Source organism: Lupinus angustifolius, chromosome LG11 (genome assembly GCF_001865875.1).
Source record: "Lupinus angustifolius cultivar Tanjil chromosome LG11, LupAngTanjil_v1.0, whole genome shotgun sequence".
In the NCBI taxonomy this organism is placed as follows: Eukaryota; Viridiplantae; Streptophyta; class Magnoliopsida; order Fabales; family Fabaceae; genus Lupinus; species Lupinus angustifolius.
Genome location: NC_032019.1, coordinates 5,303,717 through 5,321,295, shown reverse-complemented (window position 1 = coordinate 5,321,295; position 17,579 = coordinate 5,303,717). Strand labels below are relative to the sequence as shown.

The 17,579-nt window shown below is 35.5% G+C and overlaps 1 protein-coding gene and 1 long non-coding RNA gene across 2 annotated transcripts; one reads left to right on the top strand and one right to left on the bottom strand.

The window, feature by feature from the left end:
- LOC109360265 lies at nucleotides 957-1,900 on the top strand. The gene is made up of 2 exons (XR_002109145.1): nucleotides 957-1,765; nucleotides 1,815-1,900. It is a non-coding gene; the product is annotated as an uncharacterized LOC109360265 (long non-coding RNA).
- On the bottom strand, nucleotides 1,607-16,193 carry LOC109360262. Its single transcript, XM_019605011.1, has 16 exons — nucleotides 15,762-16,193; nucleotides 12,432-15,116; nucleotides 11,873-12,320; nucleotides 10,845-11,073; nucleotides 10,161-10,325; nucleotides 9,253-9,525; nucleotides 8,895-9,140; nucleotides 7,945-8,331; nucleotides 6,406-7,821; nucleotides 6,266-6,322; nucleotides 4,776-5,204; nucleotides 4,246-4,469; nucleotides 3,640-3,773; nucleotides 2,828-3,070; nucleotides 2,563-2,744; nucleotides 1,607-2,269 (listed from the first exon to the last, which is right to left on the bottom strand). Exons 1-16 carry the CDS (start codon nucleotides 16,150-16,152, stop codon nucleotides 2,156-2,158), a joined length of 7,623 nt encoding a protein of 2,540 aa, XP_019460556.1. The 5' UTR covers nucleotides 16,153-16,193; the 3' UTR covers nucleotides 1,607-2,155.

The following is a 17,579-nucleotide window of genomic DNA, read 5'->3' as shown; positions in this document are numbered from 1 at the left end:
TGGGTTAACTTAATGTTAATAATCAGAGTGCGTGCCCATGGTTTTATTTTTCTGTGATTGATAGACACAAATTACAGTGGGTTGATAGAAAATGGTGCATACAAAATCAGGTTATGGAGCATAATTGTGATCCACCTTTCAGGTATTGGGTGCTGACAAAATGAAGAAAGTAGATGGATGTAATGACAAGTTATTTATTAAAAACCATTAAAATAAGTAGCAGTTGGGAGACTAGAGAGTAATAGTACTTCAATTCAAAGCGTCAAGCCATCAACATTTTATTTATTAAAAACCTAGAGAAATTTTTATAAGTTGCTTACTTATTGTTGATACATCATTCATTAGTCATATAAATTACTTTTATTTAAGAATCAATAATAATAAATACATGAATGATAAATAATGTGTATTCAATTCATACTCGAACAGGGATTATCTATCCCAAAAACTATCTCTTCATGTCCATATCCAATTAATATAGACCAAATAATATAACTTTGTATTTATATTTTTTTACTTAATTGAATGATATATTTTAATTGGTTTGGGACATAAATGAGGACACGGACCGGGAGAGCAGATCTCCATTCATTCATACCCTATCATTTATTTGTGAATGTTGATTCACATACTCTAAGAGTAAGTTTTTAAAACTTACTCCTCATCCTAGCCGTCAATTATATTAGTATCTAATGATTTAGATTTACTTACTAATTCAAACTATTGAATTCACTTAAAATTGATGATTAAGATGAAGAATAAGTATAAAAGAGTAAGTAGATATCTTCCCTTTATTTGTAATAAAAATAAAAAGCATTTAAACATCTCTGTATAATTTTCAATAAATAAAATGTTACAATATTGTATATTACAGTTTTGGTAATAGAAGTAGGTTTATAACTTTATATGCTTTTCACTCTGCTGTGGGCCATGCGAACACTTCTAGTGCGGGACCCATCATAATCACTAGTTTGTAGATATTTTGGTGCTTGGTCACCCATTGAATAATGGAATAGACTCGATGATACCGATAGATGTTGTATTAAATAAGATGGGGAAATTATATTTAAATTTTTATTTTCATTACTTTCAATATAATTGACATTGATATCAACTTTGTTTCAAAATTATACCCACGTTGGAATTTCACTATTTAAGTATAATTTCAATGTCACTCTTCAAAAATGATAAATGTGTAAAGTAGGCCAAATCTGATAAGATGTGCATGAATTTTTGAAAAGTTGTAAATATGGAAGTGAAAAGTATTTAAGCTTAACGACTTATTGGTTAAGGAACAGATTAGAAGAGTTAGGTTAGATTTGACTAGATTTGAAGTAGATTGATTTTTAATTGGGCCATTCTATTGAGCCGAATATGAGAGGTAGATATAATGAATAAATTTGAGTATTATGTATAATTAAATTATAAACTACCTTCTTATGTTTACCTAGATTGAAGTTTGAATGCATGGGGAATTCTTCTAATCCCCTTCTCAAGTGGACATATGTTGCAATGTTTCTCATCATTGACTACTCAGTACTTGAAATAGAAAAAAGCTTTTGCTAATGAATTATTCTATATTGTACCTTCCCACTAATCATACTTCTGAAAATCAATAGCCGAGTTTCGTTATATATACAAGCTGTAAGGTATGACAACAAATGAATACACACAAGAGCTAACATGATGAGTCCAAAACAATATCCGTCTCCTTGTATGTGTATAGATTTATGAATCACAAGCCTGAAGAAACTCAAACAAATAGGTATCTACATCAAAAACAAAATACTAGCTTTTCTCAAAAATATTGACAGGCTCCTGGTATTCATAACTTACCAATTTAATGCCGGCCGGTGGCCACTGGCTATGTTTTCTTCAATGAAGAAAGAATGAGTTGAATCAAAACGAACCCATGCATTTTGTTCATGGCAATGAGGTTTCACTACATTGCTTGTCCAAAGACTATTACTTGTCCCAGATGAAATTATGCAGACCTTTGGGTTTCTGGGCATACTGATGTGGTGGCTTCAACACTGCGCATTTCTTATGCAAGTTGCCAGAGCCAGTAATCAATAAAATGACAATGACCTCTCATTCATGACTGCATTTGCAGCATAGTACAATTCAACAACATGGATCTCAAGCATATCATCAATTAAATCCATGGCCATGCAGGTGATTGACTGTTCAGCCGTACCCACTTTACAGTTCCATCCCCACCACATGTAAGAAAACCATCGGGAACAACTTGTATGTCTGTGACAGCAGCCTGTGACAATTTAAGCTAACAGTATTAGTGATGTGTGAACTATGTGACCAGTGTAGTGAACTATCTGCTTCTTCATAATAATATATTCACACATTTCATTTAGCTAGATATTATTTCTGTTAAAAAAAGGTCTGAGTTTGACTGTAAATATGTAATAGAACACCACAAGGAAAGGGTCAGCTGTGATTCTCACAGTCACCAAGCTCCAGTGATGGTTGTGTCTAAAATAGGAGAAGTTGATGATGGCTTGTTAAACAATGATGAGGTTATAAAATGCAAACGTAAAACATTACCCGCACAACTCCACCACCAAACCCACGAGAGCTTGGTTGTAGAAAGGTGTGTTTTTCATGTATCTTTGACCATTGATGTATTAACTTTGTGTTCTGAGCATCCCAGAGTTTAACATCTCCATCTGTGCCTCCAGTTAAAAACATGCTGGTATTTGGGATGGTAACTACTTTTGTAACACTCCCTATGATAACAAAATTGAAGCAGGAACCATTAGATAAAGAATAAACCATAACCACCAAGCGAAATAAAAATATGTTTTTTTACCTGAATGAGCCTTGGGAATATACCAAAGCATCCCATCTACATTATGGTCCTTGTCATGTGTCAAGGATGTGATAGAGCTTTGCCCAATGTTATCAGTGTGCCTGTGCCTTTTACCCTTTCCAGTAGCTATATAACGGAAGTCATGAACTCCAACATCACCCCCTTTACCACCAGTCACAATAAGGGGCGAAACAGAACCACTTCCTACATGATTATCAAGTACAGATAGGGATCGTGCACCACCTTCACAAGACAAGAGCTAACATTGGTACCATAAAAAGACATGAGTCATAAATAAAACAAGGCATGAACCTTCATTTTTTAGAAACCTTACTGTAATTCACCTTCACAGAAAAATATAAAAAAGCAACAAGTCAATATGCATGTTGAAGACTAAACTAGGGGCTGGAAGAAAATCAGAACTTTGCTTATGAATCATTTCAGCACAAAAACTTGCACCTTTTGTTGACGAGAAGAAAAGTAGTTTTTTCTTCTACAAAAAATAACCATTTAATAATTTGTAATTCCACCCCAATTTCAACCAGTTTTATATAGAAAAAGGACAGCAAAATACACAAGGCTCCCACCTAGTGAGATCTAGGGAAGGCATATATACACAGTCTTACCATTGTAAGTGAAGAGATTGTTTCGAGGATTTGAACTCATGATCTCTAGGTCATAAAGCAAACAATGTTACCGTTGTGCCGAAGCTCACCCTCAGTTTCAACCAATTTTATATAAATCATGAAGATTAAATTACTTGATTATGTTAAATATGAATGTTCATTAATACGTCTAATTTAGGAAATGACCTTCATGACATAAAATGGATGCTCGAGAAGTTGTAGGTGGAGCTAAAGTGTCCCATATGACCACATTAACAGCATTAGAGCTATATCCAGCCACAGCTATTATAGACCCACTTGAAGAAAAGTATGTGACATCCCTGAAATCAAATGTAGAATAGATTTGAAATTACATAAGATAAAATTAAAACATAAATAACATCCTTATTAAGGACAAAATATTAATTTAACATACTAAACTAACAAAACATAAAAGCCAGACTTATTGAACTCCATCTTAAACATGAATAAAATGGTTAATGAATCATACTCTTGATTGAGGATGATGTTTTAATGTTAAGCACAGTTCTAATTACAAGCTGGCTTGAATCTATATTGTCCTACAACCACCATGTACGATAACAAAAGGGAGTGGCAAAAGGATACCCCTTAAAGGAAGCAAACTTAGAAAGACAGTATCTGTTTATAGAGACAGAATAAAAAATGACTCTTTAAAAGGTTATAGTAATTCTCTTGATGCATATTCTGGATTAACAGTTTACTCCCATGCACAACTTAAGGTCAAGGATGAGTAAGATTGCATATGGAAGTTCACAAAAACAAAGTACATACGATGCATGACCATTAAAGCAGAGGGATGATTCCGTTGGACGAACATTGCTCCTTCCTCCTACCTCCAGTTGCCATGTGCAGACAGTACCATCCAATCCAGCACTAGCAAACCGGTGTCCAAAGTGATCAAACTGTAAAGCTGATATTGACGCAAGAGCATAAGGTGGAGGAACATTGGCAGCAGGCAAGACTCCATATGTAGCAGTAGCTTTATCCTTATTGAACTGTATATAGAATCCTCCTTATTAGCGATAAGATGCAAAATTGACAACACAAACAATTAATTTACTGCACTACAGTGACCAGATATTAAACACTCCTCCCTGCTAACAGGTGAATTATATGTGGATTTGAGCACCAAGCTTGAACAGTTAACAGGCAAAATTATGAAGCCATATGCCAAGTTGGCCACCAAAAAACAATAAGATACCCTATGATAAGAAAAAAAAGTATCCCTAAACTTGTTTATATACATATGCTACATATAATTACATCTATTGTGCGTGTATATCAACTTAATATTTGCTTACCTCCCACAAGTAAATGTGTGTATTGCTTGAACCAACCAAGAAGAAAGGCCTCATTGGATGACTGGACAAAGCCTTAGAACTTATGTTCTCCAAAGTAGCAGGTGGATCAACAAAATCTTCAAAGTCCTGTTGAACTTCCCAACGTAATCCAGAGGCACCATTACCTGCATAACTTAGAATTCCAAATCCTCCACCAGCAATCAAGTCTCTGCTGGGCCACGCCGAAGAATTGACACCAACAGTTGCTCCACCCAGCCCAAGGTGAACCCCTTTCTTGCTCCCAAGGCCAACACCAGGAGACACACATGTTGGAGCCGGGGTGGATTCTGAACCTGCCCACCCGTTTTGGGGCCAATCAGCCTTAGCCCACAAAACGTCTGATTCACCAGTATATGGAATCCCATCTTCCAGATGAAAGAATACTATACCCTGAATTAGATAAAAAGAAGCAAAGATGTTTATAATTTCAAACTACAAAGTCAATAAACATATGCTAGGATCATTGTCATGTCCATAAATCACCACATCCATATTATTGTTTACATAATACATCGGTCCATTGGCCACACCTTCACAAAAAAGCACAACTAAGTAAATGTTTATCAATTGCACAGCACAGGAGGATCCACAGACAACTGTCTCATGTTTACTAAGTATAACATGAACTATTTTTCAGACATTTCTGTTTTTTCTGGGGCCCTCTCACATTTCAGACAGGCCACTGCTATATTAGTTCCAACTTCCAAGTAACTATGCTACAGCTATTTTCACCTGAGTTCTCATATTTCCTATCAAATTTTAACCTAAACAAATACTATGGTTGTGTTTATAAGGCCAGATACTCAGTCATATAAAGAATGGATTAAATATGAAAAAGTAACTTCTTAACCACCATACAAAGTTTAAAAGGTTCTCATGTTTATAAACGTAAGTGGCTCATACCTATTGAAGTTAATAGAGGTGGCTAAGGTGAAAACAAACTTTTGACATAGATATAGATAGATAGATAGATATTCTGCATTTCATATATGCAAGTGGTTCATGTATGTTAGTATATATGAACTACATTGCTTACCTTTAATCTCCTCCTTAACAATAGTTATAAATGAATGTTTGTACTTGTTCATTTATTTCTAGCATCACGTTAATATTACAAATACTTAAAAATAGTATTTTCCTAATTATTTTCTTATACTTCAGTTTGAATTAATTTGAATAAGTGAATCAGGATCATCAATTCAGTTTTATCTTGTATTTCTCTTCTGCTATGGAATTCAATTCTTGGCCTTACCTCCAATGCTTATCCATAAAAAAAGCTATTAGCCAACCAGTCGAAGATTGACTGAAACAATAACCAAATCCCTCAGTCGCAAGTGAATAAAACAATCTTTTCTGCATAAAGGATACAGACAAGCATGTCGCACGCAACAAAATATATGGACATCCAAGCATACAAAACTTCTGAGTAGCAGAAAATTTAGAGGACAAACCTTCCTGTTGGTAGCAAGTGCAGCTTCTCGTTGATCAGTAGAGTTTATACACAATGCCTGCTCAAATGTAGCAACATGTCAATTTTATAATATATGTTTACATGGCCATGTGAAAATGATTAAGTACCAGCAAAAATCACCTCCAAAAGTTCCCCGTTTCTCTTGCACAGTTCTTTGGGATTCTGGAAAACTCCAATATCCATACAAATTGCATCTTTCTGGTTTGATCTTGCATAAGCATGGTCACTTGGAAACTTTCCTTTAACAGGAGATCCAACGTCATGGCTAGAAGATTTAGGGCTAAGTTTACATCCATTATCATGTGTATCATCATCAGTTTTATGGAGCCCTTTCATGATTATATACATGTCATTCCAGCCTTTAGTAGGCCTATGATCCAAATCACTAGACCAATTGAGTTTTTCCTGTGCAAAGCAGTCAGATATCAATTTTGAATCAGTACAATGATCCCATAACAACTGATGAACTAAATATTTATCCTTCCTGTTCACCAGTTCCAAAATGTCCAGGTCTTGGTTGTCATTGGATTCTGACTGACTTGGTTGTTTTAACCATTCAAAAGTCACTACATTCAAATTATTCTCACATTTCTGCCACAGAAGATCTGCAAGTTGCTTAACATGATAAGAAGAAACGTGATTAACTGTTGTCATCAGTAAATCACATAAGCTAAGTGAGACTAATCGAATCTGCTTTAGCAAGCTGATGTTATCAGAATCTACACTCATCACAGTATATTCCCTATTAGCATAATCTCTGTGTGAAGAGCCAGACACATTTCCATATTCCAGTTGATCAAGAACCAAGTTCAAATTAGATATCATGAACCTAGACATATGCTGAAACAAGCAGGTTCCAAGAATCCTCCATCTTTCATCATCAGGAATTGAATGCTTTATGTCTGCAGCCTGTTTATCTTCTGCTGCACATTTGGATACTTGGAGGTTTTGTATATTACTTAGGCAAGAATTTTGAGTCAACATCTCTGCAATTTTAGGGATAATCTTCTTCAGGTTCACCATATCAACCTCATAAGGATTATGCCCATTAGAATGAACCAAGAAAGGCCCCATCATAAACAAAAGAGCTTCAGAGTTCCTCTCAAGCCAAGCTAATGAAAAATGTAAGTAGTACTCAAATAAATCAAGGATATAATAAAGCTGTTTTGTGACAAGATCTTTGCTGATAGAGTCCAACTGGATCCTCAAAATGGATCTTAAATACCAAAAAGAAATCAGATGACCTTCAAATTGACACTGTGAAGCATTCAAAAACTTAGATCCACACTCAGTTGTTGCACTTTTCTCAATATAAGTCAAACTCTGTTGAGAATAGTCCATACTGCAGGCAGAAAAAAATCTTGAATACAAAACTGAGATTTCTTCTACAGTCTTAAAGACAGGTTTAACCCGAGAATGACATAATTTGAAAGCATCAATAATATTGCTCTTTTGAGATAATTCTCCAGGAGTGCATCCATCTGCCATATCATATCCAATGTACAACAATCCATGATGGCTAAGTAAGAGCGAAGTCTGCAGAAAAGGGAAATAAAAATAAGAGTGATAACTGGAAGTATATTGCTGGCAAGGGTCACACAAAAAAGTATATACAAAACTGGAATATAAACAATGATTTAAGGTAGATGAAAAGCATACCATACTGATTAGACAGAATGGAGACAATAAAAACCTCTGTTCAAATAGAGTAAGCCCTGCATATAACCTTTGTTTAAAACTTTCAACTGATTTCTCATGTTGCATCACGTACTCATCAGAATAATAAGCTTCAACATTAGATTCAGCTAAAGTTCCAGGCCAACTAGGATGCTCTCTTATCAATTTTGTTAAGTACTGAAGTGCCAAATTCAACTTAATATGGAACTCAAGATGCGCAGAGACATCAGCAGACAACCAGTTAGAGGATTTTCTTGGAAAAGGCTTTAAAGTACTAGACAGTACATCATCTTCATCACCCAATTCACTTCCTTGATCTGCAGTCCCAAGCATGCTCAGTGAAGATGAGAAATACTCCAACGCCTCAAGCTTGAAATGAGAAAACATGACAGATAATTACTGACCGGAAACATAGATAGAGTAGATACAGATATAATGTCACGTTGACATTGTACTGACACATGTGCAATATCTCTTTGTGCACATAGTACTTCAGGCATACACAAGCGGTAGCCGTTAATCTAAAATTGGCTGCCACGAACAAAATTTAATGTGCTAAATAACAATACCAGTTCAAAAAGTTAGGATAGTAGAGTTGTTCAATAATTCTCAGAATGGTGTGGGTGGGTACTTGGAAGAGTGTAGAAATAATAGTTTCTACAGAACCTTTCTAGATTGTCAAGAGGGATAAGTAGGCACATTGACTTGAAAAAGTAACAAGAAATATACTGCAGAAAGACACAGAAGATTTTCTTCTGGAAGTAAACAGTTGACATACCAACCATCCCTAGATAAATACATCTTAAGACATGTTCAGCCCAAGATAACATATTGGCTTGAATTGGTTATAAATGCTTGTATTTCAAGCATACTTATTTTTCAAGTACAATTAGAAAACTCAAATAACTGCCTAATATGTAAAATAAACTTACAGGATTACCGCATCTTTTTAGGGCAGTAACTGTCATCAGAGTTGCCCACCTTAAAAGGATAGCAGAATTTTGCTCCCCTACCACATTCTTCATGCTATTCTTTGTTGCTAGCATTTGGCAATAAACACCAACACTAGGGTCTAGAAAAGGACCACAACTGGACATGACAATGGACTCCTGAGCGACACGGTTTACTGAAAACTCCAGCATTCTATGAAAAGATTGATAGTAATTACCTATCTCCCACTGCAAATCAAGAATAGCTAATAGTAGTTAGGATCATGTATGAAACAAGCCATTACAAGAAGAATATAACAAAATGTCTTCATGGATAAATGAATGTAACAAATTTGAGCACCTCCAAAAGGCTAGCAAGCCAGTAGTCCCCTTTATCAATTGCAGACGGAAGTATATACTTTGTTATTAGCTGATGCTCCAATGGTCCACCAGAGCCTTCAACAAGACGACAAATAACTAGTGCAAGTTGTTCATCTCCAAGATTCTTAGCACAAATGTTGATAGCAGAAGAATGATCACCTCCAAGCAAAAAGAAAGCAATTGCTAATTCCACCTGATGCTTTCCCAACAATACATACGCATTTTTTAAAGCAGCAGCTTTGTTTTTTTCATCCTGCAATCAACTTATTATGATTACTCCAAAGATTTAATACATAAACAAGAGAAGACATGCATGTCGGACAAGGTATATAAATTTATTAAGCATGGACACACTATCTTGGTGTCATATCTTGTGTCGAACATGTACCCGACACTGATGGTTGTATGACATATGATGGTGGTGTCTGACATGCATCCAATTGAAATTATTTCTTTAGCTCCAACATGGCTAGACATGGCCATTAAAAAAACTATTAGAACATCTGAAAAGTATATCTTAATATCTTACAGTATCTGGGAAGCTTTCTTATGGTGAATAATTCCTTCTTTATTATTTCTTGATCAGTTTCCAGCTTTTCATATTTAGTTAGGACTAGGATTCCACTATTAGTATAAAATAACATTTCAGGTTTATCGTTGGTATCACATTACATCACATCATGTCTTTCAATAATATACTCTGCATCATGTGTCTGTGTTTGTGTTAAATAGATATCAATATACTTCAGGTTAAAAACAATTAATAAAAAATCATACTCAAAGAACTTGGCCACTCTAATTTTTTAGTCCCCTATTGACATTAGTGAACAAGGAGACATTTAAAAAATCACTGTTCTTGCAGATGTGATGTCAGACAATACAGAATACCTGAAAATTGCGCGAAAGAAAGCCCACTAAAGGCTTGTCCTTCTCATCCTTACTGATTTTAAAAAGGCCAGCCAAAACTTGAACTCTATTCAGAGCTATATACAGCAACGCACAATCCCTAGGACTTTTGTTCTTCAAATACCGTGCTCTTGCCAATTTCTCCATCTATAGTTAAGAGGAAATGAAGAAGCATTAAAACTGTTTTAAATGGACGAACAGTAATGAACAATCATATATCACAACTTCTTTCTGACAACAATGGTCAACAGATGCAAAACACATAAAAGAAGGATAAATCAATAATTAGTGAACTAATTTTTTTCCTTCTACATACTACTTTTTAAAGCTGATAACAGATAAGTAATCCCTTTGTTTACTTGCAACATCATGCAACCAGCAGACACTAAGAGTGTAAGAGAAATGGACATGCTAGCACAAAAACTGTCACTCTGTTGAACAGCAGTTTTGCCAGTTTCAAGGTAATTTGACCACTGCTATTCATTAAAAAGTCACAGCACTGTTTAAAATAGACATGCTAGTGAAATATTTAAAGATAAAATATTCATGATGAAAAGTAACCAATGCAAAATTAAGAAGGAACTGTTTAAAATAGCAAGAAAATTACCAAGCTATACTTATTGCACATGCAGAAGAAAGGAAAATAGAAAAAGGACGAAGCATTACCCTTGCACGTAGCTGAGGTACACTAGTATACCAAAAGCCCACACCCAAAGCACGCATTTCTTGCCAAGTTGGTTCACTGGGTATAACAGAACCAAATAAATCTTCCAGGCAATCAGTGTGGTAAGCCCATACAAACAACCTCGAGTTAACAAGTAACTCTTCAAAAGATGCAGCTCTAGTGAACTTTCTGTGAAAAAGCAGTTGCTTATACCTCAGGGCAACCCAAAACCTAAACAAAGAATTGTTAAGAAGCCACATCAGTTTCACGTGCAACAAAAGCAACCACAAACAGATCAGGTCCCACCACCACCAGAACTTGTTTTTCCTATACGTAAATAAGCATCCCAGCTCATACTTCAAACTTATCATTTGCACTAGCACTCCATACTTTTCCAGTTCTACACGCATGTATCGATTGAATTTTAATAAGTGGCCAATAAATATGAATTACAGGTTACTGAACCTCCATTGCAAAAAACACTAACAGAGCACATAGTTCTCGAAGGTGCATATGATATGTAGCTCTGTCATCAACAATATAAATTAAATGATTCCATAAGCATTGAATGTTGTGGATGCAAAGAGGATTTATTTGAAAGTAAGCTTGGGTGGTTTGTCATAAGCATGGCATGTTAATTCCACATGCTACAAATTTATCGGAAAACAAGTTTTGGTGGTTTGCCAATTTTTTATCTCCTATACATGTGTTTGCTAGTTATGCTTAATGAAGACTGGGGGATGGTCTTTCAACAGGCTCAAAAACCTATGGCAAAGATTCGGAGGAATGACTTCAATTCTAGACTTCATACAATTGGTCTTGCACTCTGTTATTTACTCCCAAATGCTCCATTGTGGCTTTTATTGATATAATATCCTCTATCCTACCAAGCCCATTGCAGAATCCATTTTGTATACATCGAGTTTGATTGGGTATTGCTTCATTGATATCATTCAATAATTTTTACCTACAAAAAGTACAAAAATCTGTAACAGGAAGCCATATAAATACTAACTAAGCTCAATAATACCTTCGCCCAGGCTCATCAAGACTTTGATATGGTGAGGATGAGTGTGGACTACTAACTTCACAGAGCAGATCAATGATTGCAAGAATTCCTGACTTTTCTATGCTGATTAAATGTGATAACTCGGGAAAATTCTCAAGAGATTCAACAAAGCCATTAAGCTCAGATTTTGTTGAGGTGGTGCTTTTATTTTCAGCACTGGAACCTGAATGAAATGGAAAAAAATCCGAACTACTTTGAGCTTGTGAAATTGACATGACTGAAGCAGAGTCCCCACCCCACTGGAATTCCTTATCTTTTGAACTTTTTGATATAAGTCCTTCTAAATAATATGGTAATGTGATATCTGGAAGACCAGTCCTTTTAGCTATGTATCTCTTTTTAGGATCATCATTAGAAGTCAGGCATTCAACAAGATGCCTCACAGCTACAAAAGCCCGCTTCCAGTTGCCTGAAAACATCATTAAACAAGTGAATAATAGAATATACATAATTTCCATTATAAGCTTACTTGAGTTATTAGCAGAGTCATCCTTAAAGAAAATAATTTACAAACCATTACCTGAACTTATATTAGTAAGGAGAACATTAGGGTGATAAGTAGGCAAAGATCCAGAAATTGTCTCAGCTACTTCTAAGATACTCCATAAACCATTGTTGGAAAGGGGTTCAGATTTTAACTGTTCCTCGGGCAGAAACAAGCTGCTAAATAGGTTATTGTCCTTCATATTAATTTTGATGGACCGCATGGAGTCATTATCCTCATAATTGTTTCCATTTGACAGTTCTCTGAAAGCACCAATGTCACAATCAGTAAAAACTGCAGAAAGTCTGTCTTCATATATTTCACCCATATGCCCTTGCTTGTTATCCACATGGAGCAACCAATGACTAAATATACTGAAGTAATTTCCATGAATTACCACCGCTGAAGCTCTGGGACCCCAAGAGAAATCATAAATTGGAAGGGGAGTGTGAGCAAATGCAATGCGAATCCATATATTCACTTTTGGAAAATTTACACAGTTTGACGAAGTCAGACCGTCATAACGCCTTGGAGCATATACTTGCAATTCATTTTTCAAGCAAACTCCAAGCAATAACTGACCGGTTCCTAAAGTCATCCAATTTAGAGCAATTACATAACTTTCAACAGTTAGTTTATCTTCCAAAATAAAAGTCCCTGCACTGATCAGATGTACAGCATCCCATATGTGGATGGTATTGACAGTATTTGAATTACTTCCATTGCAGCATGTTGCAATCTTCTGACCACAATCACTAAAACATATACCATTGATGGGACCATCATGTGCAACAAAGCTACCCACGAGCTCCCATGGCAAGTGCAGGGTCAATGGGTTGCCAGGGTTACTTCTCCAAAGTTTCAAGCTACCATCAGAGTAGCCAGTGGCCATAGTATATGCAAGATAACTACTACCAAGATCACTCACAAAGTCAAACTCAGGTTGTCTATGACTCAGAGTGCCTGCATCAACCACAGCAAAACTAGTAACCAGATCAGTGGAACTTGGAAACTCAGATGAACATGGATTTACAGTGATGAAATATCTTTTATTCACAAATGTACTTTCAAATGCCCAAACACTGTGATCATCAAGGCTTTTAGCATCAAAGTTGCATTCACAACTGCTTGTTGGCATGTCAAACGAGTGTAAGATAACTTCCCATGATAGGGCCTGAAATCTCCCCTTCCATATTGCCAACAGCATAAGTTTATTATTAAGAAATGTTTTATTACATGTAGAGTTCAAAGGGATTGCAAAGATATCACACGGACCATCCTCGTAAGGACCATGACCACTGAAAGGAATAGTGCATAAGTAGTGACATTCTATATTTTCTTCTTCAACTCGACAAATATCAACTATGAAGCAATCAATCCCCCTGGCATGTCCCATAAAAAAAATTAGTTTGTCATCAAGCACCGAAGGTGCCCACCTCAAGGTTGTATACCTTGAGCATGAGCCTTGAGTTGCAAGCTTTCCACAGAGTTCCCAAGAAGGAATCAGTGTTGGATGTCCCAAAATGCAGTTTGAAATGTTAGAAAGTGACCAGAAAAGAACCATTCCATTAGAATCCAAAGAAGCAGCAAATTGAACTTCGCATATATAAGGATGAACTGAAACCTTCAAGATTTCCCCACTGTGACCATCTATGTTTAAAACTCCGCCAGTCAAATGGGTGGAGATATTATCTGTGTCCTTACGATGGGAGTTCTCGACGTGATCGTGTATTGCTTGAATACGGAAAAATGACCAAACTAAGGAATTGCAAGGTAATAACTGGAGTGGAGAGCATATAACTGGTGGACCAGACAAACAGTTTCTCAACATGATGAATTTATGCAGAAGCAATGCATTTTTAAAGTCAGATGAGTTAAACTTATAAACATCTCCTATGTCATTGTCCTGGAGTTCATGTTTCCTCCATAATGTAACTCGGGGGAATCTCATTGGGGAAACGTCATCAAGACAGTGGACAGCCCAAAAGCTAAGCAACATTCCAGGACCAAACCCAACTAACCAATCACATTTTCTAACATCGTGGTCAAATTCTTCTTTGAAGAAAACTTGTTTGGCATCTTCACCGGTTTTAAATATTCCCCTGATTTCTGTCCCCCATGTCACAAATATATCTGAACCAAGAGTTCCTTTTAAGACCTGATTAATCTCAATAACAGCAATAACACAAAAATTGCGCCCTGTGTTCTTCTGATCATTCATGTCCTTCCCCGTCCTCTTGGACTTTCCACTATCAATCTCGCTCCATAACCTTGCCGTTCCATCTAAGCAGCACGTCAGTAATACATGCCTAGCTGGATGCATCTCATATCTGTTTGAAATCCTTCCTCTCGATGGTCTCCATTGAATCATTGTGACAGGTAGAGGATGGCGCAGTTTGACTTTTGAGTATTCAGATAGTCCATTGCTTTGACATACTAACACACAATTGCTTACCTCATTAATTGATGACCCTTTGATGTTTCCTTTACTAGGCTGAGCTGCAGTTGCTGAAGGTCCCTCAATAGACCAGGTTGCACAAACTAAAGTTTGGGGTTGATCTGCTTTAAACTTCCAAGCAATTTCCCAACTCTGGTTACTCTTTTTCCAGAAAACAACCTCCATGCCACCAGAAATGATTCCGTCCCCTGATTCTGTCCATCTGATAGCCTCCACTTTCGTTTGTTGTACAAGCACTGCATTCTGCCTCCAACAAAAAGAACCTGAATATGAGTGACAAGATTGTGTTTTTAATATATAGAGCTAATCAAAGAGATGACACAAACAAGAAAAGCACAAAATGTAATGTTTGCTAATCTTTTTGTAGACCGAAATCATTTGCTCCTTCCAAAATTAAACTCTCATAATGGTGGGCAGAATATGAAAGACTTTAAAAAACATGTAAATCACGAGTAGCTTTGTTATACTATTTCTTATTTTTAAAAAGGCAACCTTTTAAATTTCACTGAAGTCTTCACTTTCTGAAAAATGTTCTCAGAAGTCAAAACTCTCAATGTATTTCCAGTTCTGTTATTCACACAATATATTTCGACAATATTTGACACAACAACACTCACTTACATACATTTCTCTACTATATCTACAAGCATTTAATACCTTGATATTCACCTACACTTACATTAATCAACCTCATAAGCATGTTCCTTATTATTGAACCCTAACAAGTCTACCAAATGCTACCTATAGTTATTGCAGTTAGTTTCTAACTTTGTATAACGCCTTGCAACCATTAGAAAACATAACCGAATTCGAATTCTTCAACCAATAATATAATTGAAAATACACCGAGTAAGAATCGAGAACTGATACAAAAACAGTTACCGGAAAAACTAAAATATCTGAATTACCTCTAGAGGTAGCAGACTGATGTCGAAATATCTCGATGCAATTTTGAGCAGCGGCGGCAAGATCGCCGGAAGAAGGAGTAGCCGGGGACCAAGACACGGCGGTGACAGGGGAGGAGAGTTGAAAAGGTTGGCGGAAAATGGGTCCGATGCGGGTCTGTGAAGCGGAGAGAGGAGAAGGGAAGTGAGTGATGACGAGGATGGAAGAAGCACCGTAAGCGATCCATGTGTAACCGGAGAAATTGGGAAGGAAATCGATGGTGGATTGAGAGAAGGTTGGAGCTGGTGGAACGACGTCGGATCTGTGAAGATGGAGTGGAAAGTGATCAATAGGGTTCAGTTTAGTTGTTAGGGATGATGAAGAAGAAGAAGAAGAAGGGATTGTCTCTGTCATTGTTTTGTTTTGTGATTCATCACACAAAGAACAAGTAGAAGAACATATACATTATGTGCCACCTCAAGGGCTTATAATGCACACGTTTTTTAATGTCATGCTCATCATATCATGTTTTTGATAAATTGTATCACATTTTTTTTTGTAAGAGTTTAAAATTTACACTACACATCCATGTATAAAAAAATTTATGTTGTGAGTACATTATATATTATTGATTTATATTACTTTTGTTTGAGAGTAAATACTAATTAATAAATCAATAGTGAATGATTTACTAACAATATAAAAAATCACTGTTAGTATATATATATTAAATCATTTTTTTAATTAGTTTGCTAATTCTTCATACAAATATTTACTTTTAAGTTGATTTGTTGGTTTAATTTGTTTATTCATAAAAGGTTAGGTAATATTATCTAATTTTTATTCAATAGTTTAATATATATTATGATTTATAATTTATGGATATTGATAAGAATCTTCTATCAAATAACACTTTAAAATGACACAATCTTCAAGTTCAAGTTAAAAACGAGTTCAAACACTAAAGGTTTATAATGAATATCTATTACCACCTTATACTTATTGAAAATAGATTCAATAAGGTTGATGTAGAAAAGTTCATATTATTTACACTATTTGATCGAATTTGAGCGACTTAGATTTTGTGATTACCAAAACAAAACATTCATCAAAATCTAAGTCCTTTGATTTTCCTCCCACATTGTAGATCAATCAAAATGATTTTCTTGCTATAAATCAATATCCAATTCAGAAATTTTCTAGGCAATTACCTATCCCACTCTTTATTACCATGAAACAAATCAATAAGTTGGGAAACTGATTTCAACCTAATTGTATAAGGTCAATATTAATTCCATTCAAAATTATAATCTGCATGTTAAAATGGTAGAGTCATTAAAGAAATCTTTTTGATTAATCAAGAAGTATGATAAAATGAAAAATTTGAAGAAAGAGAAAGAGAAATAATAGAAACTTTATTTCTCATTGATTGAATTAGAAAATGATACAATGATTTATATATTGAAAACCATTAAAACTAACAATTAACTATCTCATCAACAATGCTTTAATAGCCCCTGCAAGCTGGAATGTGTCATGCATTCCAAGCTTGGAAATGATTGTGTTAAACACAACGATATACTCTACTATCTCCTCTTGCTGATGAGCGAATCTTCATCTCTCAGTCTTGAAATCATAATGCGAAGCAACAACGACACTTAACCACCATAGGTAGAAGCAACTTCATCCAAAGTTTAACCATATTTTTTACAGAAGCAAACTAATCATAACGGATGAAATAGATAAAAGAGATGTACCTTAATGTTGATCCTTATATGTTGTTTTAATGAGAGAAAAAATTACACACTATAATGTTATGTGTTTAATGAGAGAGTAATAAA